Below are 26,447 nucleotides of genomic sequence, written 5' to 3' on the forward strand. Positions count from 1 at the left end.
ATATTTGTAAATTAATTGTTTTGCTCTTTATTATTATAGATTACACAAAAAGAAAACATTTTTATTTTTTGTATTACTTAATAACCACGACTGTAACATTAATGCATCATGATAGGCACTTTTATGTTTTAGAGGGGGGCTCGTCCCTGAGTCAGTAGCCGGTGGGTGGTTTTTTTCATGACTGCACCCGGAGCTGGGAATTTGTCAGCACGCCATTGCCGGTACGTACCCTTAGAGCGTTTCCGCAGTTAAACGTAAGACAGTGGTCACCCCAAGCCTCATATTTATTTATCAGTCGCGTATTTATGATTTTGACATAAAGGGAATATACGTTTGAAAACATTTAATTTCTCCAAAAGGAGGGGGTAGTTCACTTACCATTGACATCACAATATTATAAATAAGTAACAAATAAGAGACTAAGTGCGGATCTATCCCCCATATCCCTCCATAAATTCACCACTGTTATTTATATGTATATAATTATTCAACAATTTTATTTTATTTTTTACTTTAACCCAGCATCGACGGGCTAATATAGCTAGTTTTAATAATAATATGAGATACCTATAACCAACTGTTTGAGTTTGTTTCTAATCCTATGTGTATAATGGGTCTTATTTGTTCATACACATTAATTGTAAATACAATTCCATCGTTGAATAACATGTTTAATTAGACAAGGTCATTCCGAAATACATATGTGTAAAATAATGGCTCAAAAATGTGATAATTTTATCATATTTAGTTATATTGATATAATATTATCCATACTCAGGGGTTAATCATGTATATGTGCACTACCTACCCAGATAAGAAAAAATTAAAACATAGTATTATAGTAATATAACTAAATATACCTACGCTATATTATTAAAATGTTATTTATTTATATAAAAATATAATATTTGTGTTGGTTATTGCGGAAAGCTATCGGATATGTATAATAGTGCAATAGTGCAAACAATTATTACTATAGGTATACTGGTAGGTACAAATTAAAAAACAAATGACAACACGCAACTGGCAATAAAATGGAATAGCACATTCATATTTCATACACATTACCTATTTAATTGTTTCCAGCAAATTATTTTGGATGTTTCTGTCGTTACGGCGTTATAATGTATTTTTAACTTCACAGTTTAACTAATTTATTATAGGTACTTCGATTAGGTACCAACTAATAATGTTCATCAATCTTAATATTTTTACTTGTGCATTTAATATTATGTACTTGTGTATGACGTCTTAGATCAAAAAAAAAATATATATATATGAACAAATATAAACAAAATAAAAGTAAAGTAACTAACATTTGCAAACAATTATTATTTAATACAATGTATAAAATATACTATATTGTACATAATATTGATTATATTTTTATGAATGTGCGCTACTTAATTTAAGACCCACGAGCCGCCACTACATTCATAAAGAGGTGCGTCTTTTTGAAAGGAATCGGTGGCGCTTTAAATGTATACAGTTTTTAGAATTCGTGACGTCCCTAGATTTAGAACGTATTTTATACATTGTTGTACATTATATATATATATATATACACACTTCCTGTACGGGCCGGGAACGACACAATAATAGGCCGTGACGTCCGGTCACAAAATACTTCGCGCGGCGCACTCACACACCGACCGACCGTGTGTATGTGTGTATATGTGTGTAGCAACTCAAAGGAAGTGGACGGGGTTGCCGAGCAAGACCAGAGAGTGCTAGTGTGTGGTGGGTGTGTAGGTGTGTATACTTAAAATTAAAAATAAAGGTAACACGATTTTTGGTAACTAAGTTGCTGTAATGTACAAATAATTCAAATAATAACACAATATAATATAAAAATCACAGCAACCTTCTAATGATAGGTATACAAAATATAATACTAATAAATCAAAGCCCTTATGGCTGACTAGTAAAAATACAATAATTTGGCCCTTCTGGCCCAACAGGTAAAATATATATATATAGGGTGCTGCTATACGAGCCCCTATAACCTCAACAAGCAGTGATACTATATGGCCCTTTTGGCCCAACAATTTAATAATATAATAATAGTATGTAAAAAATAATCAATAAATAGCGCAGTCTGGCCAGCTGGTCCTAGCTATACAAGAAAAAATCACACACACACACACACACACAACAGGAACTAGGAACAGTTTTTAATAAATATAATAAAAATAAGTGGCGATTAGCGCCTTATACAATATTATAATATAATCTGGCGATATGCGCCCGCACAAAATATAATATAAACCGGCGATTTGCACCGAACAATATAATAAAAGCTATTGCGATTCGCGCCGACAAAACAATATGATACGAGTAGGTATTATAATATAACAATATTATTATAAAATACGTGGCGATTCGCGCGCACAGTATTAATATATTTCTTTTGACTACGATTTGCGTACGTAATAAAATAATATAGGATCTTCCTCGTAGGCACTACGGAACGGACTGATTGACTGGGATGCCGTGTTAAGTAATGATAATCGCGCAGCCGGTGCGGTGGCGGCGATTATCTACATATTATATAATAAAATTCACAATCACATAATTAATACAAAAATAACAAAGATTATATGACTGTTTGTGTGTGTGTGTCGGTCGGCGGCGAGATATTCATGTACGCTTTACATAGGTACCAAATTATATTATATCTTGGCGTCGACACTTCCTGTTTTTACCCATTGTATATCTACACAGTAACATTTATATTGTCCATTATTATACCTTTATACTCTCAGTCGGCAGTGAATCATTCTCGTTGGCATGTCAATATAATATTATATATATACCTAAGTACCTGCACGGAGACAGCCAACGTGTCAAAGTTCAGTGTTTGTATTCAAAAATATAATATACATATATATAACCATAAATGTATAATGAGGGTTTCCGGAGATTTCTGTTAGAAATGATATAGGTGGCGGATACTGCTGTTACGAACTGACTAAAATGTAATAACAAAGACATGTTTTATGGAGTTCGTTAGAAATGTATGGTGCTTTATACGTACACAGTGGCGTGCGCAGGGGGGATGATGGGGGATATATCCCTCCGTGGGCTTTTTTTAGTCTTCTAACGAGTGGATTTTGGATCTCTGGTTCATCAACATAAACACATAATGACGATTGACGTCAGACGTGTAGTTTTGACTTTGGAAGTTCCTGCTGTGATAAATGATAATATCATAATAACTGATAAGAGATACCAAAACCAAATGGCAAATACACTAGTCCATATTATCACGCCTGCGGTCAAATATTAGAAACGATTTAGTGGCATCATAGTTTACCGCATACCGCGTAGCACGTGGTAGCACCGAAGCACAGGGAACATGCGCAATAGCGACGCGTCCATATCAGACTATAATTATTATGTACAATATACGAATACGATTGCTATTATCAATATTCATTAGTTACTATAAATTGTTATAATTAATATTAATTATCTCGAACGAATTTTTATTTGGTTCTCCTAAAGTCGTAACTGTATAATTATTAATTTTATTAAATTCATTATGGCTAAACGAAGTGGTTCAATTTTATCTTTTTTTCAAAAAAAAATTAAAAGTGCAGATGATGAACCAGCGATTTCAGAATCGACTTTTGAAACATCTAAAGACTCTGTAAGTAAACTTTTAGCTTTTACCACAATCCACTTTTTTTTTTTTTTTTTTTTATTAACATAAAGGCTTCAATTACTAGGATTATTAGCCTATAATTACAAAATATGATAGTTATACAATATAAAAGTTGACATTGTCTTTATAGATTATCTTATTATTATTATTATACAATGTAAAATATTCTAATATTTACAGTTTTTTGTCTATATCTATTTGTTTGAAAAATTTAAGAATGTTGTCGGAGTTATGTTGATTGAGAGCTTCTTCGATTGACCTTGGATTGTTGAACAATCCACTTTTATTTAGTGCCAAATGTATATTCTATGATATTATAATTATTTACTATTCTCATCATTCTAAGTGAAAGCTCTCATTATTTTATGTACCTACATTTGTTGATTTTTTGAACTATAAACGCTTATAAAAAAAATTTGTGACAACTAATTTTTAATTTTTTTTATCTACAATTAGAACAACTCATAAGGAACCTTGTATTAAATTTTCAAGTTTTTTTGGTCGTCCAACATTTTTTTACTGACAGTTCAAAAAAAAATTCTCAAAAAAATCGAAAATTTCAGTGGTCTATAAATAACTCAAAAAAAGTCGAAAATTTTTGAAAATTAAACTGTATATTGATATCACTTACATTAACATTTGGTGAAAATTTCAAGTATTTACAGTGGTTAGTTTTTGAATTACAACCATATAAAAATATCGATTTGGTCGAAAACTGGTTTTTCGTAAAAATTCCCGTTTTTCTGTCATTTTTTTTTTTTTTGTTTTTCTCGATTTTTTTGAAAACTGTTGGTAAATGTTTACTTTTGACCTCTTTAATGCACCAAGGATATTCACTTTTACATCGGAAACCACCCCCAAAGTTTTAAATTGAAGCATTATTTCGACTAGTTATGCTGTAGTCACAAAAACAAACATAAAAAAAAAAACACACACATCATTGTAAAATCAATACATTCATCACTTCGTTCAGAATCTAAAATGTAGACGTCTTTTTTTTCGTCAGTTCTTTAATAACTTCTTCAGGTTTTATTGAGTAGTTTTTATTTATTGTAGTATAGCTAAACCGTTCAATCTTCCCTATAAACAAAAACATATGTAGGGGTATTAGTATCTGATATTAAAACTGCTTAATCTGTTTTGTTTTGTATATTATCAACTTTTTCTTATGTAGGTAAAACATTTACAGTAGATTTGAAAAAAGACTGAATGTTGGGTTGCTTTTTAGAAGTCATAATTGTGATCTGTTTGGAATAATATTATATAAAATACATTAATATCAGTATTAGTATTATGTATACGTAGTGTATACAAACATTGTAAATTTGTAAGCATAAAAATTTGAGTAGTGCATCAAATAAAAATCAGATCATTTTAATATTTTCATTTTACATTTTCATAAGAAACAATAATATTTGTAAATTAAATGAATTAGAAATTAGTAATTAGCAGTTACTTTCTTGTTAATTGCTTGTCGTTCGTGTATTTGTATAGTGATTACTATATTATGTCGATGCCGTCAATAACAAATTGCAATTAATGCGAAATATGATTAATGTCGAACAATCGCGGACTGTCTACTATCGTCTATAATATATAGCGTACTAATATAATTATATAGGTATATTGTATATTACGTCGTTGTTGTCGTCGTCGGATGGCGACGATGGGATAAAAAAAATAACCAAAGGTTAAACCCAAGTTATGGTTAAAAATATTGTAATACAAACATTAAAACACATAATATAAATTAATATTAGTTTTCTCGATACCACTACGTAGCAAGCTAATTATAATCTTTTAAAAAAATTTTCTGGGGGTGGTCGAGATCCGGGGATCCCCTCCCCATAAATACGCCACTGGAGGTACAAAACGTAAAAAACTATTATTTTGCAAACCAACTTTTATTAAGAAAAATGAAAAAAGAATTTAAATACATGGCAAATTATATATTTCCTAATTTAAGTACTTTTTGAATGGGTGTATTATTGAAATATTCAATTTTAAAATTATATTTTATAAGATTGTAAATATAGTATATGTATACATTACAAATAGTCAAATAATAAATTGTTAACAATAAAAAAAAAATATGAAATACCATTAATATATGATTTCAATAATAGGTATTCAATAACATAATAAATGGTTATAATGTTTGATGTAGGTTTTTAAAACTCACTATTTTTACAAAATCAAAATAAGATATTTACAAGTTTTTAACTTGGTAGTTTGGATTTGTATAATTTTTTTTGTCTCCCGAGGAGTATAAACTGTAGATTACATTTTTAATTGAATTGAAATATACTTGAATGGGATATATAAAATAGTTAATTCAATTTCGAATGGAAACTTATCTTTAATAGACTGGAAATTGTGAATACGATAGTTATATTTATATCATAATACGTATTGGACGCAATCGAGATTTTTATTTAATTTTTATAACTACTGACAATAGTATTTCCTACCTAATATAGTGCTACAAACAATTATGCAATTGGGATAGGTGAAAAGGTAAAAAGGTTACTTTAAGCCGCAATCGGGCGACGCCCGATATCATTGGGAGCAGGGTTATACGTTATTTAATTGATTAAAGTTACCAGCCCACTTTCTTTAATTTAACGGCCTAACATAAACTAACAAATGATACATTTTGTAATACTATTTTTAAATTGACCCAAATTGTATAAGGAATTATAAATTATAAATATTTACATTTTAAAATATATCAATACAGGTATAAACCAGTAACACTAATTAGCAGTATGACAAATTAAATCAAATCTTATAATTATATATTTATGTATTTGATAATAATTCAGACAAAGTATGAGATGGATTTTTAATTAACAATGTCCAATATATTGTTTAACTTCATATCATTCAATAACCTGCGGCTCAATATACTGTAGAATAGAATAGTAACACAGTGGACCAATATATATATATATATGAAAAACCGATATCTAGAATTATATATAATACTGTGATTTTAAATAAAATCATACAACATACCTGATGGTGTAGAACGTTTAGCTCATCTTAATGGTTAACTGTTGTCCAATTTTATATTCATAAAATAGACTATAAAATTAACGAATACAATTTATTAATAATGAATATTGAGTATTTTCAAGTGATTCAAAACTAAAAATATTTCATATTTCATGTAAATATATATTATTACTTTTTAATTCTCTCAATTAGTTAAATTTCTTGTAATACTCCATATTGACCACGATGCTTATAGCTTATTGCTATATTACATTTTTTTTTCATTAATTAACCCGCGGAAATATAAGCCACTGTGTATGGGTAGGATACTGTAGGTTTTGGTTGGGTAGGTTTGGTATAAGTGTGTGGTAAGGGTTTTTAGCAGAATTTTTAATTGGGCACCCGTAAGTTTCTTTCATAGTCTGTTGGGGGATGGCCGTCACTCTCCAGACAATCACCTGCCCCGTGGCCAGGATTCGAACCCAGTGCGCACAACGACCGATTCCGTAGTCTGTTCGAACACCCCCTTCCATCATTGCAGTTATACTGAAGAGAAGGGATCAAATTTAATTAATAAATTATACTGCACACGATATGATGTGAATGTCATGTTTTGAATGAATTTCTTAGAATACAATTTTTCCGGGCCAATAACTATTAAAAATTCAATTGTCTGAGTTTTCCTAAATGCAGTCTACTGAAAAACGTGCCCCCTCTTCCATCACTAATCAAACAGGTTATTTGTTTCTAATCCTATAAATTATAATTATAACGGTTAAACTGTATTTAAAATTAATATTGAAGAAAACTAAGCTTTAAAGTTACTTATATACGCTAGTTGTCGCCTTATATTTGAATCGAAAATACAAGAACCTAAAGTATCCAACATTCTGTCAGAACTCAGAAGCCATCGACCCGAACAAAGTAAACTGCAAGACAGCATTTATTTTATTAATAAGTAAAATTTAATTAATCGTATCATTCGTATGTTATCTGTTAAATATGTTTCTGAGTAAATTAAGTTAAAATTCTATTCAACCAATTTCCATAGTCGCTCACGCTTTATTTAAAAAAACTTTTTTTTTATATATACATATACTATCGTATATATATATATATATGTAAACATTGTTAACATATTATATATCGTTGCATAACAAGTTTATTTGAACGAGTTCATTCAGTGATCCATGTAAAATGGCAGTAACAAAAAACATGACCACTTTGCACTTAATTATATTAGTATAATATACACATTGAGCTACCTGCGTTCCAATACAAGGAATCTCGTTTCGTATATACAGGTACCGTTTTAAATTTTGCGACCTCCCGTTGTTTTCATATTCAGTGCGTATTCCGTGTTGCTAAACCTACTACCTACCTTGCACTTACTATTTACTTATACCTATATTTATACTCGGACATTCGGCAGCAAATCCTTCGCGTAGGTATATTTATACGGTCAATATAATATACCTGACCACACATTGGTAGTGCAGGTAGATACGACATTATTATTAATGGGTCTCCTTTCACGATATTTGTAGGAAGATTGACGTCTTCCGTAGATAAGTTCGATGATTGTATTGAAACATTATATTTATTAACAATAAAATAATTTATAATGAGGTCTTTTTGAAGGAATTCTGGAAACTTCCGTAGGAAAGGATATAGGTAGCGGATACCGCTGTCATGAACCGCTTGCAAATTCAATAACAATGACAGTTTTTACAAAGTTGAATAGAGAAAATCGTGTTCTGAATGGCGCCATACATTGATACATTTATAATTTAGATAATAATATAATGCGTCTGATTTTTGCTAAATGTTAAATTTCTGTCAGTTAATTGAACCAGATATATCTTTATATCTTAATACGAGTACTCGTCTGTAATGTACAAATACAATGGATATACTTACTACCCATATTTTGTTATTTAAACCAAAAATAATTTGTACTCTGTGCCCAATTTGTCCACACCTTCATAATCGTATTTTTAAACATGTTATATTATAACAAGATCTATAAAATACATTATACAACTATTCATCTGACTTACACTTAACATCATAATATATTAATATATAATATCGATGACTGTGATTGACGAACATACAAACAAAACTTTCAAGTGGTTTGTGTTTGAATAATTAATAATTTTAACAATTTCAAGCCTAATTATTAATTACTGATAACGATTATTATTTTTATATTAGCCGAAGAACATTTTTTTTTTAATTGGTTTGATCGTACTCGAGTGAAAATATTATCATATTAACAGTGACGGTTCGTGGGTTCTTAATAAAGTAGTGCACATCAATACAAAAATATAACCGATATTATATACAATAATATAGTAAAGATTGGGATCTAGGAATTAAGCGATAAGTCAATTCGACAATAAAGTCTGTTTCATCGCGTGACTGTATCCGCGATACGGCGATTATTTACCTATGTCTGTATCATCGTTTCAACGTATGGCGTGTTGTATATAAATGTTATCTTTATTACTAACTATTTAATAGTTATAATTATTTTTCTTTATTTATGATTTAAAATTACTAAGTTACTTATATTTTATTATATAAAGGGCTTTTACATTGTATTACAATTTTTTTCTATTAATTTTATCCAAAAGATCACGCACTTAAACGAACAACGTCGAAGAATTGATATATCGTCAAAACGTCCGTTCCAAATCACCCGCTCCGAAAAGCCCTATTCCCTATATAGATCGTATTAATTGCTTATAGTTATAAATGTTTGTTACTTTACTTTTATTTTGTTTATACATATTTTTTTTTACATGCAATATGTTATACGTAGGTATGTACACATTAAATTCACAAGTAAAAATATTAAAATAGACGAACATTATCAATTATTGGTAATCAAGTTATAATAAATGAGTGAAACGTGTGAAGGTGAATGTAAATTATAATGCCATCGTAACGGCAACGTCCAAAATAATTTAATTGGTTATCTGTTTCTTTGCATCACATCAATTTATTCCATTACCTATAACGCGGGTTGCGTGTTTTGACTTGTTTTAATTTTTACCCTGTACAAATTTGCATTAATTCATGATTTTACAAATCAATATCGTTGCGGCGTAGACAACTGCCCGATCGCTTGGCCTTCGAAACAAATATTATGTTTTTATACTCTGAATATCTATGATTAAGTTTAATATACATATATTATTTTAATAATTTTAATAATATTACAGATATTTAGTGCATGCATGTGAAGTCGGATTCACGACAATTGAGCGAAGACTATTGAGCGCACAATTAAGCGCTGCGAAAATTAAGCGCTAAGATAATTGAGCGCAATATATAAAAAATAAAAAATAAATAAAAAATGTATTATAATAATTTGAAAAATAAAAATTAAGTCATAGTATGGTTTATAATACAATATAATAATAAGTTAAAAAAATAAAGAAGTAGGTATAGTATGATTTATAATACATTATGAGCCAAGTTAAAATATTAAATATTATGAGCAATGCCTTTTAAAAACTGTTCAGTTGATCTGGAATGAAATTGTTCACAAATATTTTTTATCCTCAATCCTGAATCTTTGTATTTTTGTTTTTGGTTTTGGTTCATCGCCTGCAACAAATTGGTGAATTCTCATGCGATTCAACTTTTCCTCTTTTTTTACAGCAATAAGAATCTACACATCGACTGCTGCGTTATCGTCGTTGGAATTTTATTCTAAAAAAAAACGATTTAATAACACTGTATCGATACGATACGAACGATGCGGCAAATAAGTAATAACATTATCATCAAACATAAATATTTTCTGACGGTTTATATAGGTATTCAAAGACAGTGCGATCAAATTTATTTCTAATTTCGTCATTTCGTGTACAGCAGTAAATGTTATAGCGCTCAACTGTCTCAGCGCTTAATTGTCACAGCGCCCAATTTTCGCCGCGCTCAATTGTCTTTGCCCAATTGTCGCGCGCTCAATTGTCGGGACACCTTGAAGTCATGCACATGTAACCTACACAAGCCACAACTACATATTAACGAATTCAAATACATTTCTAAATTTCCATAAGTACTATACGATTAACTCATTAATTGGTACATTTGTATTGAAATAACTGACCGTTATCAAACCCTGTAATAAAATATAACTTTTGATTTTCGTCCAGCGATTTATCTATTACTTATGTAGTTATACAGTTCGTATACATAGATTTTAATTTAAATCGAATGGTTATAATGTTCACAATTTATTTAAAAACAGTTATTCAAATTTAACAAAATAGGTAATAAACATTTAAAATGTATGAAACCATTCTATTTTGAATGAAAATAAGCATTTTTATCAGTTTTATTACGGTTCAAATTAACTACATACAGTAACCATAAATTATAATAATCATTTTATTTATTTAAAAAAATCCGAACAATATATAAGAAACTTTCAAAAAATTATTATTATTACATTGATCATAAGTCCGAAAAGAATGAAGTTGTTGGATTGAAAGTTAGTACTTATAAGCAGATAGCTAATGTCCTCGGAAGTTTCGTCAATCGTGATAAGCTAGGTAATGCTGATAATATAATGTTATTTGTATTGCATTGCTACATATTACGTTTTTTGAGATAAAAGACGAGAGTTCGTTGCATTATTCAATTATTATTACTATTTGTTAAACTTTGTTGAGTATTTTGTCTTTTATTTTTAGTACACAAATCGATTCAAATTTAGTATCTATTTTAGATTTGTAAATATTCAATCCAAAAAAAAAAAAAATAATTATAATGAATAGGTATCGTGAATGTATTTATACAATGTGATAATTATGTTACAATTGTAACTATAACCTTTAATCTTTTCAACAAGTGATTGTTGCAGTGGCGGCAGTTCAAGAGTGTGTATATGATAGAAAATACTAATAATTTAAATGTTTGGTCGTTACTCGGCTTGTTTTAAAACGAACAAATTCGAAAACTGTGTGATGATGATGATCCCCTCCACTCTATTGTGTATGAATGAGTGGGATTTTTTTCGACCTGTGGCTAAGGGTTATTTGCCGACTGTGGGTCAGAGGAGTAGGCGGTCAAAATATCCCTGCGACCCAGTCACGCCTTCGGTACATATACCTAGATATGTGAATATATAATAATAATAACGCATGCGCTCTCGATTCGCAGTCGGATTCGCATCGCCTTAAAAAGGAAGGATACTACAGACTCGACATCATTCTTTATAAGATATCTTGGCCATAATATCATCGTGAAGAATCCCACAGCTGAAAAAATCGTCATCTGATCAATTCTTCTCTAAAGTATTTATATTAAAACAGCATTCAGAAATGGATTTTAACAGAAGTTATAACGTCTTCGGTGAAAACTACAATATTGACGGTAAATATATGATTTATATTTACATTTAAATCTATTTATACGAAAATAATTTGAATATTAACTCTACCCCTTACGTGTATACAAGTGTTTTTTTTCTATTTAAGAATATTCATTACTCCTTTGACAATTAATATTCATATTTAAATTTGAGTTAAGTTAATTTATCAAGAATAGGGTACTATTATTGCTATAATTTTTAACCTTAAAATGAACATTGTAAAAAAAATATGTAATAACGCATTAATTGACTTTAATTTTAAATATATTTAAGGACTATACAGAACGAATAATAGTATTTTTAAGTTGCTTACAATTATATCTATAAAGACAAAAAATCTAAATGACACCTACGTGATATTATTTTCTGATATTCCGGACTTTAATTTAAAATAGTATACACCTATTGAGCCAATATAAAAAAGTATATTAAAGAGGTATAAAAAAAGTATATTGAAAAGGTATAAATCAATTTCGCTGGAGTATTTTAACAATCAATGACACAAACCTCCTTAGTTAATTTTAATTTTTATAAATTTAGCTTAGTTAGCTTACTTAGCTTTTATAAATTTAGTATAGATAATTAATATAATTAGAATTTATCTTATAATTTAAAATTTCTTGAATTCTGTGTCAATATTTAAGTTTCAAAACAAATTTAAAATTAGAAAATTTAGATATTAAAATAAGGCTTCATCTAATTACCTTATTAAAATTTGTTTTAGTGGTATCTTATCCGTTGTACAATTTCTAGCATATCTAAATTTTTATTTAAATAATTGGATATATTTTCTTCAACTATAGTTTTTCGTTTATTATACTTATGACTTTCAATCCAATTTTCTTTCTCGGTGCTATTTATTGTTATGTATCATTGGAGTTGTATCATTTTTAAAACTTCATAAGAAACAAAAATATTTTGACGGGGTTAATATAAATATTTCCCAAACGCTCGCTGGCATTTGTTGTTCTTTCGCCTGATATGTTACACGATGACTAAAGATACAGTAGAAAAGTTGCATCTTCGTGTATCAACGAGGTAATCATAAAATGTATCAATTCGTACACAATTTATATCATGCGAATATCGATCGGTGCAGTTGATGTGTACCTTTTCATATCTCATATTTTTTTCTTTACCCACGATTTTAGCTCATTTTATACATTATTTTAGAACGATTAGGTGGAATAGGTGTTGTTTTTAGACGTAGCTGCAGTTGCAGGGCATCAAATATGACGTGGTATTATCTGCTGTGATGATGAGCAAGAAAGCCAAATTTGAATATCAATGTGTTTTAAAATGTTTTTTAGACTTGCAACCCGTCACTGAATTGACTACTGACAATGAACCCCCAACCATTCACGATGACGTTGCGGCAGAAAATCATATTCCACAACCTGACACTAACTGGCATGAGCACTCATTGGTGACATTGCGTACGGGAAATATCTGGCAGGACCATCAACGGATACAGTTTCAACAACAAGTAAATACATGGAATATGATGAGCTACAGGATGTGGGAAACGAAACAGCAACAGCATCCAACACCAGTTTTCTGGAATGCTTGGAGTTTACCAAATCATATGTCACTCAAATGCAGTTGCGCAGCACCCACCGATAACGTCTATATTTGTCCCGGTTCACAAGTCCATTGCCTGGAACATAAAAGTTTTTTTGTTCCCTCATACACACCCATCCCGACCCACACACTTAGCACAACACCAAAATCTACCTCAAAGTCATCGAGTGAGTTCATATCCATGTATTATATACGTATTAATATTTAGAACTATTTGAATAAGTAACAACAGTTTCAGTAATTTCTTCGAAAAAAAATTGAGTACAGACATATAATATTCGGGATTGGTAAATTGAATCCCAAATGACCCTAACACGGTAAATTGAGTCCCGTGGAAAAATAGGTAGTACCTAGGTAATTTGAGTCCCAGGGAAAAACGATTTATATGCATTTAAAATTTAAAAATATGCACTATAAAATTTTCATTTGTTATTTGTGGACATTCATTGACAGCATGTATATGATTTTGAAAATAGCAACATGCATTTTTATTAATTATATAATTATTATTTTTTTCCCCAACGTTAAAATAACGATACACTTAACAATACCAAAGCACTCACAGTCAATAAAAGTCGATAACTTTGTAACATCGTACCTTCGATAAGGAACAAAATCTAAGGGAGCAAATGACCAAATACATCAGTAATGTTATTACCCCATTTAAGTTTATTATTAATATCAATGAAGTTTTTATCAAATACATAATATATAATATAATAATCATAATTTTTAACGATAATATATTTTTTTTATTAATTTGTAAATAAATGGAGTGTATAATAATATAATGTAATGTATAATAATAATGACAATTATTTTTTATTATTTTTATTAATTTATATTTTTAATATTTTTAATCAATATAAATCTAAATATTATATTTTTTATATAAATAGCTTAACATAAGTCAAAATATTTACTTACTACCAATTTTTTCTCTAGACTCAATTTACCGCTTTCGAAATGTACCAAACTTATCTAGGACTCAATTTACCTAGCCCCATAATATTGATATTTTATTTATTTATTTCTATTTTACGACAATTGGCTTTTAGTAAGGATGCATGTATAGTAACATTAAAATTAAGTACCTAACAATAATAATAACTGTACTATAGCAAAAAGAAAAATCGTACTAACGATACAAGTAGTTGTCAGAGAACGTAGTTAAAACAAAGACACATTTAGACTAGTACATCGGGATGTTTTAGATATTGGGTGATTGTAACCATAAGACATATTACTGTGTTAGTTTTAAATTTAAAAGCTTTTAAAATATATTATTATTATTATAGGATAAGCAAGGACGTCCGCAGGATTTTGTCAAGGGGGGGGGGGCAAGGTATTTTAATTTTTTAATTTTTGTTTCATTATCTGATTAGTGATAATATAGTCCCTTATTGTTTTTGGCGTGTTTTCTATCATATAAGTAGGGAACTTAAAAATTCGTCAACAAAAAACGGTCAACTCCATTTGTCGAAATAATATAATATTATAACTATGTACTAAAATCGTACATTCCTAGTATTTATTAGTTTATTTTATTATAATTTATAAGATTTTGGTACCATAATCTTTTAATAATTTTAATTTTTGTTATAACTTACCTACGTAATGTGTGAATCATTGTTAAAACAAATAATGATTGGTATTAATGTTATATTGAAATGATTAACATAAATATTTAGTAACATACCTACCCTTAGCTTTAAACTTAAAACTGAAAGTGTAACTTGTAACCGGTCAAAAATGTTTAAAGTTAAATATTGTATCTTTTAAGTAAATGAATTATTTTAAGACAATTTTATTCTGTAGAAAATTTTATCTAATCCATACAAATACATAAACATTTAGATAATTATTAATACATTTTAATACCTTATCAATTCATATTTAGATATCGAGAAGCAAAAGAGAACACGAATTAATTATACCAACGAACAACTTCTAATCTTAGAAAGCATATTTCAAAACCATAAGTATTTGAACAAAATGATGCGAGAATGCTTAGCGAATGAACTAGGAATTACTGAAAAGCAAGTGAAGACCTGGTTTCAAAATCGACGGGTAAAGAAAACGAAAGGCTAAATATAAGGGTGAGTGTTCGATTAAACCCAAAAATACCTACAAGTTTAACTAAGATTTTTACAAACACGTAGTGTAAGTGTAGTAATGGAATTCAGAATTTCGAAGTCTGCTTTGTCTGCATTTGCCGAATTCATAGCGTAATCGTTTATATATAATATAATCAGGGTGAAATACTTGTCATATGTAGGTACCTATATTATGATTTTTATAATCGATTCTCATTCTCATCTGAAAATCACCATATACGAAATAAAATAAATTTTACAATAAATGTTTTTAACTATTCCGTTCACAATCAACTAATCTGTGCTTAAGCTTTTTTTTAAATTCTTCTCAGCTAAACATTTTAAAATACCATATAACAATTAACTAGTGTTTGCGTAGGCGCTGCCAGGAATTTTGTCAGGGGGGTGCATCATGCATAGTAGGATTTCTAAATAATGTTTGAATTATTTTAGTTAAATACGGAGAAATATTTTTTCAAATTATATGACGATACAAAGTTATTTTTGTTTTTTCGTCGGATACAAAGTTTTTTATATATATTTTGGTACTTGTTTGTTATCGCCCCGCCATATAGTTATCGTGTTTAGCTCGTGATAGATGATCTATTTTGGGAAATATTTTAGGAAATAATTACAGTTTCCGAGACATTTTATATTTATACCATACTAATATAATATCAAATAAATAATAATATATAAGTACGTTGCTGGCTTAATAAAATATAATAATAAAAAGATATTTTCTGAATTCTGGCCTCATTTGTAAATTTATGTTATGTATTTTTTTAAATTTATAATTGTAATACAATTTAAAATTTAAATTGCCTCCTTTGTAAATTTATAATTTTAATACATTTTTTTAAATTTGTTTATTGTATTATAATATATTTTATTTATGGCAGGGCGATAACAAACAAATACCAAAAAATCTTTTCAATACCATACATTTTTTTTTTAAGCCAGGGGGTGCATTGCACCCCCCCCCTCACGACGTCCTTGAGTGTTTGTAATTGTTTCGACCAAAAAAACACTTACTAACAAGTAATAATTAGACATGATTCTGTTGGATGACAAGGAGTGCCTAATTAAATGAATTATATGATAGCATTGATTATCAATGATAATAGTATATATGTATATTATATATATATATTACTATATTAATAGATAGAATTTGAAAATTAAAACTATCTGTACTTTTTCATTAATGGCATAAGTATTTTATTTTACATGTATTTAAATAAAATTAATGTTTGAGATCGTAACTGTGACTGACCATTAAGGATAGGTTTGGTTTTATATAAGAAATGTACTTAACATAATATTGACGGTATAGATAGATAAACAATCTAAAAATAATCAAATAATTTAAAATACTTTATAAAAATAATGAACAATTAATTTACTGTCTATTATCTTAAACAACGAAAATATTATGCGAAAATATTGATTTAGAAAACTTTTTCTTTAAATTCTCTTTAGAACTCTCGTAATATATCACAATCTATTTAAAATAAAATTGTAATCGGAATATATACAACAGTTGTAACTTATGTACCCAGGCAATTGTTTCAGACAGTTATTACAAACAATAATAAACTTGTAAATACAATTTGATAAAAATATTAATACTTTAATTTATATTTAAAATATATGGATTTTTAGACTTATGAACTATTTTTTAAATAAATACATGACATAATGATGTATACAATTTCCACTGAGGGTTAAAGCATCTAGGCCTCTCCCAAAAAGTGGTGTACTTACGGGAGGTTCAAGAGACCAGAAGTGTTTGGCCTATAATTATGATAAATTGTAGATTTTGAGCTGAACATTGTTTGTATTGATTTTACATAATTGATGTGTTTTTTTCTGTCTGTTATAATTTTTTGAGGTAGTAAAAATTATTTTACATTTTACTTCAGTCTTATCTGGTCGGTACAATTGTATAATAATATACTTGTATAAAGCAATTTTGAAAATATGTAGAAAAACAAAAACAAATTAAGATAAAAAGTGTTTTCTTATGTAAAACAAGTTTTTGACAAAATACATTTTTTTGGTGTATATAAATATTAGTATAGTCATTTTCTATAGATATTCAAATTTTCAAAATATTTCAATTACTCTTGAGCTATTTATATTCATGATACATTTACATCTTTTTGTTCATTATTGTCGATTGATAATTTTTCACTAGGGTAAAACCTTGAAAATGTAATAAAAGGTAGCTTAGGTACATTACTAGCTTTTTATGTAATGGAAAAAAAAGTTAAACATAAATCTATAATATTTTTGACTTTAATAAAGTTTGTCAAAATTACGAAAGTTTGAAAAAAATTTTGAATTAGAAATGTATACAAAATTCAATACAAAATTCCTCATAAGTGTATCTACCTTCACAAAAAAAAAAAAATACTAGAAAATCACATACATTTTTTAAAGCGTTAGAAGTTCAGATAATTCCGACTAGGTTATTCACCCACAAATTAACAATTTCTTATTTGCTGTATAATTAAAACAGAACACTTTTAGATAGGTACATGACATTTTCAACAAACGCTTATGACTATTTTATTATCATTATTGTTATTATTTACTATTATGTATATATGCTACAATTTTTTTTAAATAGTTTGAGTCTTTCTAGCCGTTAATGGCAAATTTTTTTCACTGATCAAAATATACAACTCAATATACTGGTACAATATTTTGGGTTACAATTTAGAATTAATTAGAAATTTTAATAGATATTATTGATTTCCACTCGGTAAAAAAAGTTTGCATACATTACATTTTAATTTATAAAATTAATTCAGTAAATGTTTTACACATTACTACATCAGCATTGTTTATTCATTAACCAAAACATTACTTAACAATCAATTATTTAATATCTGTGACAAATTTAGATTAAAATGTATGAGTGTAGATACAATCGTTTGAAAATTCCATCTAATCAAATTATTTTTGCCAAAAAAAGGTTCCATATATTCATTTTTCCCTTTAGTGTACTAACCGTTATGTAGTCTAACGGAGTGTTTTAACAATTTATTGTTGTCTTTCATATTTAAATAAATTAAAATAGTTTTCTTTATTACGTTGACCATGGAAGTACTTACTATACTAATATCAATATATTAATTATTCAACTAAGAGAAGAAAAACAATCCTTTCCTTGAAATGTAAACAAATCACACGCTATCGGTTCAATAGGCCTCGATTAGGTCGTTCGACTCAAACCAACGGCAGGAAATTTTAAGAACTGTAGTAGAAAATCCCAAGACTAGTGCACTATACTTAACGGGTATAGTTAACAAAGAATATAGAGTAAACGTAAGTGCCACAAACAATGAGAAATGTATTGAAGATATTTGTATATAATGGGTGTACTTCTAGACAGAAACCATTTATAAGTACTGTTGACAAAAAGGAATTATAGCTTTCTCAAAAGCTCATGTCGATAAGTCTTCAAGTTTCTGGAATTCTGTAATTTTTTAAGATGAATAGAAATTTAATGTATTTTTATCTAATGGTAGAGGAATAAATGAACAATGAACAGCAAGAATATTGCAAATTTATGTTTATAGATGGTATAATGGATCAATATATTTCATTAGATATTTTAAGATATGATTTAAAAAGCCGTGTGGACTAATTGGGTTTAGGGGTTAGAGTTAAAGAACTACATACATCTCACTCTCCACAATCGACCGATATGAATCATGTCGAACAATTATGAGATTAAATATGAAGAAAAATTGAGCACATAATGTTCGAAATAAATAGTAGGTAGTTGAAAAATGTAATTTTAATTGAATGGAACGCAACTTCTGAAATACAAAAACGTTTATTTTAAAAAAAGTGTATGTACACTTTTTTGACCAACTGTATTTTATTTTTTATAAGATGTTTAATAATAATTATGTTTAGAAAATTAATATGATTAGTAATACCATTGATTAAATATACATAGATAGCCCATGTCTATGAACGATTTGGAAACTTGATTAAGGCATTGATTAAATATCGATAGATGGCGCGGTTGCATTGTTCATTGAAAATTATAATTAGATAGACAGAGAATAACGGGGGGGTCATATCGTCGTACACTTATAAATACCGGTTTTAATATAAATAATTTGCGATAACGAGTAACAATTTGATCCTACATGACGAATACAACAAGACAAGTAGGAACTATCGTAGACCGTAGTATCGTGGGTCCATTTCTATTCCAGAAATAGTATCCAATGTGTTCGACAGCTCGACGCGTTGAATTAATACAAGCTGTTTTTTTCGTATTCGTCGTATTTAAATGGGAAAATGTATAAAATAATATAAATAACAAATATGACATAAAAAAAATAAATAAATACGTTTTAACAATTTAAAATAAAAACTTACTTTATTTGTATTTTTAATAAATATAAATTATGTTGATTCAATTATTTTTTAAAATACTTAACTTATTTTTATTTTTGTCTTTAGCATTACTTTTAATATTTTTTGATTTCCAATTAAAATCTCTTAACAATTTACAATTAATTAAATGCGTTACTAGAAAATCGATGTGTGGTTCACAAGAAGAATTGAAATTTATAACTGAAGATAAATCATTTTTAATTTTGGAAAAAATAAATTTTGAAATATTTTTCTTATGAGGCATTTTTTCGACAGTTTTTTTTATGATTTTCTGTGCTAAGGACACAAACTCTGTGAAATCTACTGTTGGCCTTTTTAAATGTAATAAAGAATTTTCGGAAGAATAATTTTTACAAAATATTAAAAATTCTTGATTGTTAAAAGTAGCATCTTCAATATCTTTCAACATGTTGCCTTCACAAATGCTGCATTTAAATTTATCAACGCACTTTTTACCTAAATACCCGGCAAAATAGGCATTAGAGCAGTCTTCCAATGTGACATTGGGTGGATCATTTTCTTCCGAGAAAACTTCAATTGATGACAATGAAGAAAGTGAAAGATTTGACGAGCAACTTGAACTGCAGCTGTCATTACCATCTTCTAAATTAATATTTGTTTTGTACATTAAATTCAAATCACCATCAGGTTCGCAGTTAGACTGATCAGGTGGTTTCATTAAATTTATTTTTATATTCATTCTAAATGTGGTTCTGAATACCCTGGCCGTTGGATTCCTTAAACATATTTTAATAATAATCTTAAATGTATATAAAAATAAATAATTGTTTATCCTATATAGATTCAAAAATTTCTGGACCAATTTTAATAAAAGTTAGTATGTTTATTGTTTATAGAAACTATATAGATTCTCTGAGTTATTTTATACTAATAGTTTCAACCCTAAAAAGGTACCATAATTAGAGTGTAGTTCACAATTTAATTTATTTTTTAAATGTCACCAGTTACCAATACTTTTTTTGCCTAAATTAAAAAAAAAAAACGGAATTTCTTTTATCACTAGTTATAAATTATAGAATTTTAACCCCTCATTATTTTGCTTATATTTTATTACTAAGCATTAATATAACCAAATAGGTATTTTGTATTTACTGAATATCATTATAATATTGTTTTATTTATTGTATCTATATTTTTATATTTTACTACTAAACACTAATAAAATTAATTATTTTGTAATTACATATTGAGTATATCATGTATAACTAAATATAATATTGTTTTCTACACAAACATTAATTAATTAATTAAACATAAATAATTTTAAATAAGAATGTTTTTGGTAGTTATACTTATAATATAATATGTGTTTATAGTTCATACAATAAACATATAATAATATATTTCATATCTCTGATAATGGAGACTGTCGGAAAATGTATTGACGAATGTATTGAAAATGGAAAGATCGTTATTTTTGGTGGAAACAGGGGACACTATTTTTTTTTAAAAAAATTATATATTATTTTCATTATTTAAATGATTTTTGCATTGATTAAAAAAAACGAATAGAAATTTTTTGTTGGTTTTTTAAATGGTTGCCATTGGTTATAAAAAATAAGTTAATTTTTTTTTAAAAAAAAACTACCGTAGATGGCAACCAAATTTAACACCAATATAACGAACAACGAAGTAAACGGGGGACATGCTATAGTAAATAGTATAGCATGTCCCCCGTTTACTTATATTGTATAGCATACAATATACACATGCACACATATATATATATATATTAGGTTTTATTAATTTGCTTAAATTTCACTTACCTATTATAGCCACCTCTTTGGCGGAAAACAGAAAAAGTATTTTCTATCACATCTGAATTAAATCTACTAGTGAGTAAATAGGTATATCCTAACTCACATTGCTGAGCATATATCATCATAATTGAGTTGATTGTCCAAATTAAACCGTCAAAGCATGGTGGTCTGGTATCCTGTCGTTTTTTTGTTATTTTTTTCTCAAGTTTTTCAATCCAATTTCTCGCTTCGAGTAAATATTGCAATTGCTGAGGACGTTCTTGAGAAATGGCACACTTAAACGGATTTGGATTGAATAAACTATTACTGTTTAAAACATCTAATAGATTATTTAAATCTTTTATCATTTCCATGGTATGAGGTGCAGTTTTAGATTTTAGCTGTTTAGTGAGGATACACGATTCCATTGTAGCCGACATGGAATTACTAAACAGTTGCATGGCAAGTTTGCAGGACATTAATTGGAATGGACCAGGATTCATATGATTGTTGGTAATTTTTAAAAGTGAACGGCTTGTACCACTATTCTTGTCCAATTCATACGTGTCTTTTAAATCTTGAAAAGATGTTTCATTTTCTTTGTAAATAAAATTATTTTTTATAAAATTGTTTCTTAAATTTTTATATAAATGAGGAACATCAAATATTGAAAATACTTTTCTCCCTCTAATTTCAATATATGGTTTATCTTTAGTCATGTTTAAATCTTTTTGTAGTGCTGAAACATTATTTGTTCCTTGATCGCATACCATTGATAAAACTGTAAAGCCACACTCGAATATTTTATTAATTGCTTCTATCAAAAGTTCACTTAATATTTTATGACTCACTGATGTTGATGGTAAAAAATACGCAAAAGGCAATTTCCAGTTTGAATATACTCCTCGTATCATAAACAATAATGCTTGACCAGCCAATTTATTTGATCTACCTTTAGTACCTAGATCTTCGTACCCTTCTATAAGATCAAGAAACTTGGAATATTCAAGGTAATTTTTAATTTTCATTTCGTCAAACACTAATGTACAAAAACGTTCCTCTTCAGTCATAGTATCAGCTTTGATTTTTAATTGTTTTAAAATTCCCAAATTGAAACCAGTTTTAAACTTGGAACTCCCAATCCAACGACGTATAGTAGATAATCCAGGTAAAATAATTTGTTTTGAGTTTCTTAAAAATTTATAAGCTGAAGGTGATTTATAAAATAGGCTTAATGCAAATTGTTTTTCATCAAAATCCCACGGTTTTCTCTGTGTTTTAGATCTTAAAACTTGCATTTTTACTAGTGCCTTAGAATCACGTGATGAAAATTGTATTGTATTAAAAATATTTTTGTTTCTTAAATTGGACCTTGAAATTAGCAAATTTTTACGGAGTTTTGAGATTGAAGCACGTTTGTTTTTTAATAATTTACTCTGGTTTTTAACTACTTGTTTTAATTGTTGTATCTTTTTATTCATTTTGTTCTTTTGACTATTTAAATTTGGAAAAAGTACTTTTGGAGTGATTGAAGGACTTGGAAAATTCATTGTTGTTTGTATTATCGATTTAGTGTTTGGAGATTTTGGAGATGATGATGATAAGTACGATTTTGATGAAAGATTTTTTGAAGATTTCGTTGGTGTTGGTAAATACAAAATATCTGTATTTTTCAAATGATAATCTTTGCCACTGGTGGGAGTTGTATCTGGAGAATTTATTCTTGATCTTTTGGATTGAAATAACGTCGATGATTGTTCGGGGCTTTTTGGAAAATGCTTCGGAATATAAGTTTTTTTTGGAGTTGATACTTTTAAAGTTACATTATCAGTTTCAAATACTTTTGGAACGGCCGATTTTATTAAATTACGTTTATTGAAAGTAAAATCAGTATCGGAGAAATGTAACATACATAAATGTTTTTTGTTTAACTCTTCGAGATCAAAATCTATGAGCTTAATATTACCTGTATTTTGTAAACATATTAAAAATAAGTAATAATTAAAATAAGTAACGGGATAAATATATTATAAGGATATCGAGGAAAACAATTACCTATTTTAATTTCTTATATTTTATGTCTCATAAATCTTTTTAGTATACTATTGTACCTTTATTGTACCAATAAATGTAAATAACTTTTTTATGTGTATACATAATGTTTAGTTTATTAAATTTGCAGCAATAATATACATTTATAAAATTAAATATAAAAAATAAATTATTTAGTTTTATTTTAATAAACAATAATATTACAAGTACCTATAAACAATAAAATTAAAATTTATTTTAAATTATTTTTTTTTGATTAACTTAATAATATTGTTGAAATCTGTTTAAATAAACGTACGCTAGACGGTTCTACAAATAAAAATTATAATGATCTGAGTGTACCTACTTATTGCCAATTAAATCCTTTTAAAAAATGTTGCTATATTTTTTGTAGTTAATCGTTTTATTAAAAAGGAAATTACAGTAAAGCACAGTAAACCCCTTATCTAGGCCAACTTCATTTTAACTTAATGAATATTCAGTATAAATAAAACATCCACGTTAGGCAAAGTAATGTTAAAAATATTTTATATTAATGGTAATTTTTAGATTTTAGCTAAAGCTTTTAGTTCTGTTTCCGTAATCACATGTTTAAATTCTTTTTTTAATAAGTACCCTATATGATCATTTAAATTATTTTTAATATACTTATTCAATTAAGTTTTAAGCAATTATTTTTTCTTATATTTTATTTGAATATACTTATCTGTAGTTTTTTTTATTCATTTGTTTAAAATAATCAATTTTGTATTATTCTCTATCTCTATCACAACTCACAAGCTTGCTTAAAATAGATAGATAAAATGTTGTATAAATAATGTATAATGTTAATTTTTATTTATGAATAGAAAAAGAATATATATACCTATTGTTTATATTTTCGTACAAATATCATTTATAATTAGCGTAATGACAAACATGAAAAATTTGTCACAATTTATTACAAATCGTTACAAATTAGAAACTTTAATAATTATTTTAATTATAGGTACTTATAAAATGTATATTATTTCTACATTAAATATTACAAAGTCAATATAATTCTAGTAATACAATTTGTATTTCCAATCATGAACTTCAGTTCAAATTAATAAGAACAATTCACCAATATCAGTGTATCTAATCCGACTACTGTATTTAACAATTATTTTATGTATAAAATTAGTTAAGCTTATACCTGAATTCTGAATCCATTTTTTACATAATTCTTGGTTTTTTGGGAAACGAAATAACCTTAATCCATCATAATTCCTAGGACTTTTTCCGCATCCGTAATATGCACATACGTTCCCACTTTTCCGTGACATTTTTTTAGATTTAAAATTTCTCAATTTACAATTAAGATGATAATTAATACAATAAATAATTATTACAGTAATTATGGGAGATCTGTTCACTTTAAAGTTCGAACACAAACAAACTGTTAAATTAATATATAATATTATAATAATCAAAAATAATAAACCTAGTTTCTTACTGAATTTACCCAGTTATAAATAATCGCTGAATCAAGCTCATTAAATCTATACCATTGATTAAATATGTATATTTAATCAATGTCTATACTTTATTAATAGTGTAAAATTTATATTTAGAAAATTATAGTATAAACTTAATCAATGGTAAAACCAAAATAGTAAATACATAACAGTGCACTCAATAGTCGACCTCTCACACTGCTATAATTTCACCATTAATTATAGAACAGATTCTATCTTGACTGAGAATCGATAAAAAAATAAAAAAATATATCAAAAAAGTTGCAAAAATTTTTTATAGGCATGGCAAATTCGATCCTGGCTTCTGCGTTTTGTAATACCTGTCACTGACCATTGGACTACTAGGTAGACACCGCGCCAGGTGTCTGGCTCCCACACTACCAAATTTCTGGCTCCCATAGTCGTGATTTCAGCGCTGCCATATTTTATCATTATATGAACTATCTATGTATATTTAATCAATGGTAATACTAACGAACTAATCATAATAAAATATATTATTATTATTTACCTAGATGATGATGGATAATACTTAATGCGGCGGAGGTTATACGACATCATGGACTTAAGAAATGACAAAATTACATCGTGAAGAAAACAGATGGCTTTCTCCAGTATTATGCTTTCATATTACATTATATTTTTAATTTAATTTTAATTTCTATTTTTTTTATCTTATTTAATTTTAAATACACAAATACGATTTAGTAAGAATTCATAAGTTAATGTTATATTACTGTATAATGTCTAAAAATCAAAAAATAGTTTCTAGTTAGTATTTGAAATATAAAAACTATAAAGTCATATAATTTGAGCTTCGGGATTTTTATTTTTTTTTCCATTACTTTTGAGGGATATGCAATTATTATATACTTACGTAAATGTCTTGTAACGTAAAGTAATTTAGAATGCAGGTGTTGGATATATCTAAACTATTCACTGGATAGATAGTGGTTTATTTTCACAATAGGCATATAG

At 27.7% G+C, this 26,447-nt stretch overlaps 1 protein-coding gene across 1 annotated transcript; it reads left to right on the forward strand.

The window, feature by feature from the left end:
* The first annotated feature begins 13,314 nt into the window (after nucleotides 1-13,314).
* Nucleotides 13,315-26,072, forward strand: LOC149061142 (uncharacterized). The gene is made up of 3 exons (XM_089230854.1): nucleotides 13,315-13,804; nucleotides 15,538-15,736; nucleotides 25,985-26,072. Exons 1-2 carry the CDS (start codon nucleotides 13,315-13,317, stop codon nucleotides 15,726-15,728), a joined length of 681 nt encoding a protein of 226 aa, XP_089086980.1. The 3' UTR covers nucleotides 15,729-15,736; nucleotides 25,985-26,072.
* The last annotated feature ends 375 nt before the right edge of the window (nucleotides 26,073-26,447 follow it).

The sequence above is a fragment of the Diuraphis noxia genome, unplaced genomic scaffold (assembly GCF_037042655.1).
Source record: "Diuraphis noxia isolate RWA-SAM2 unplaced genomic scaffold, SU_Dnox_SAM2 contig0001, whole genome shotgun sequence".
Classification (NCBI taxonomy): domain Eukaryota; kingdom Metazoa; phylum Arthropoda; class Insecta; order Hemiptera; family Aphididae; genus Diuraphis; species Diuraphis noxia.

What these genes read in the sequence shown, in the direction of transcription:
- LOC149061142 (XM_089230854.1), top strand. Translation starts at nt 13,315, where the DNA reads ATGAGCAAGAAAGCCAAATTTGAATATCAATGTGTTTTAAAATGTTTT. An exon ending in ATCTACCTCAAAGTCATCGA is followed by an intron (nt 13,805 to 15,537) that starts GTGAGTTCATAT and finishes ATTCATATTTAG; the next exon opens with ATATCGAGAAGCAAAAGAGA.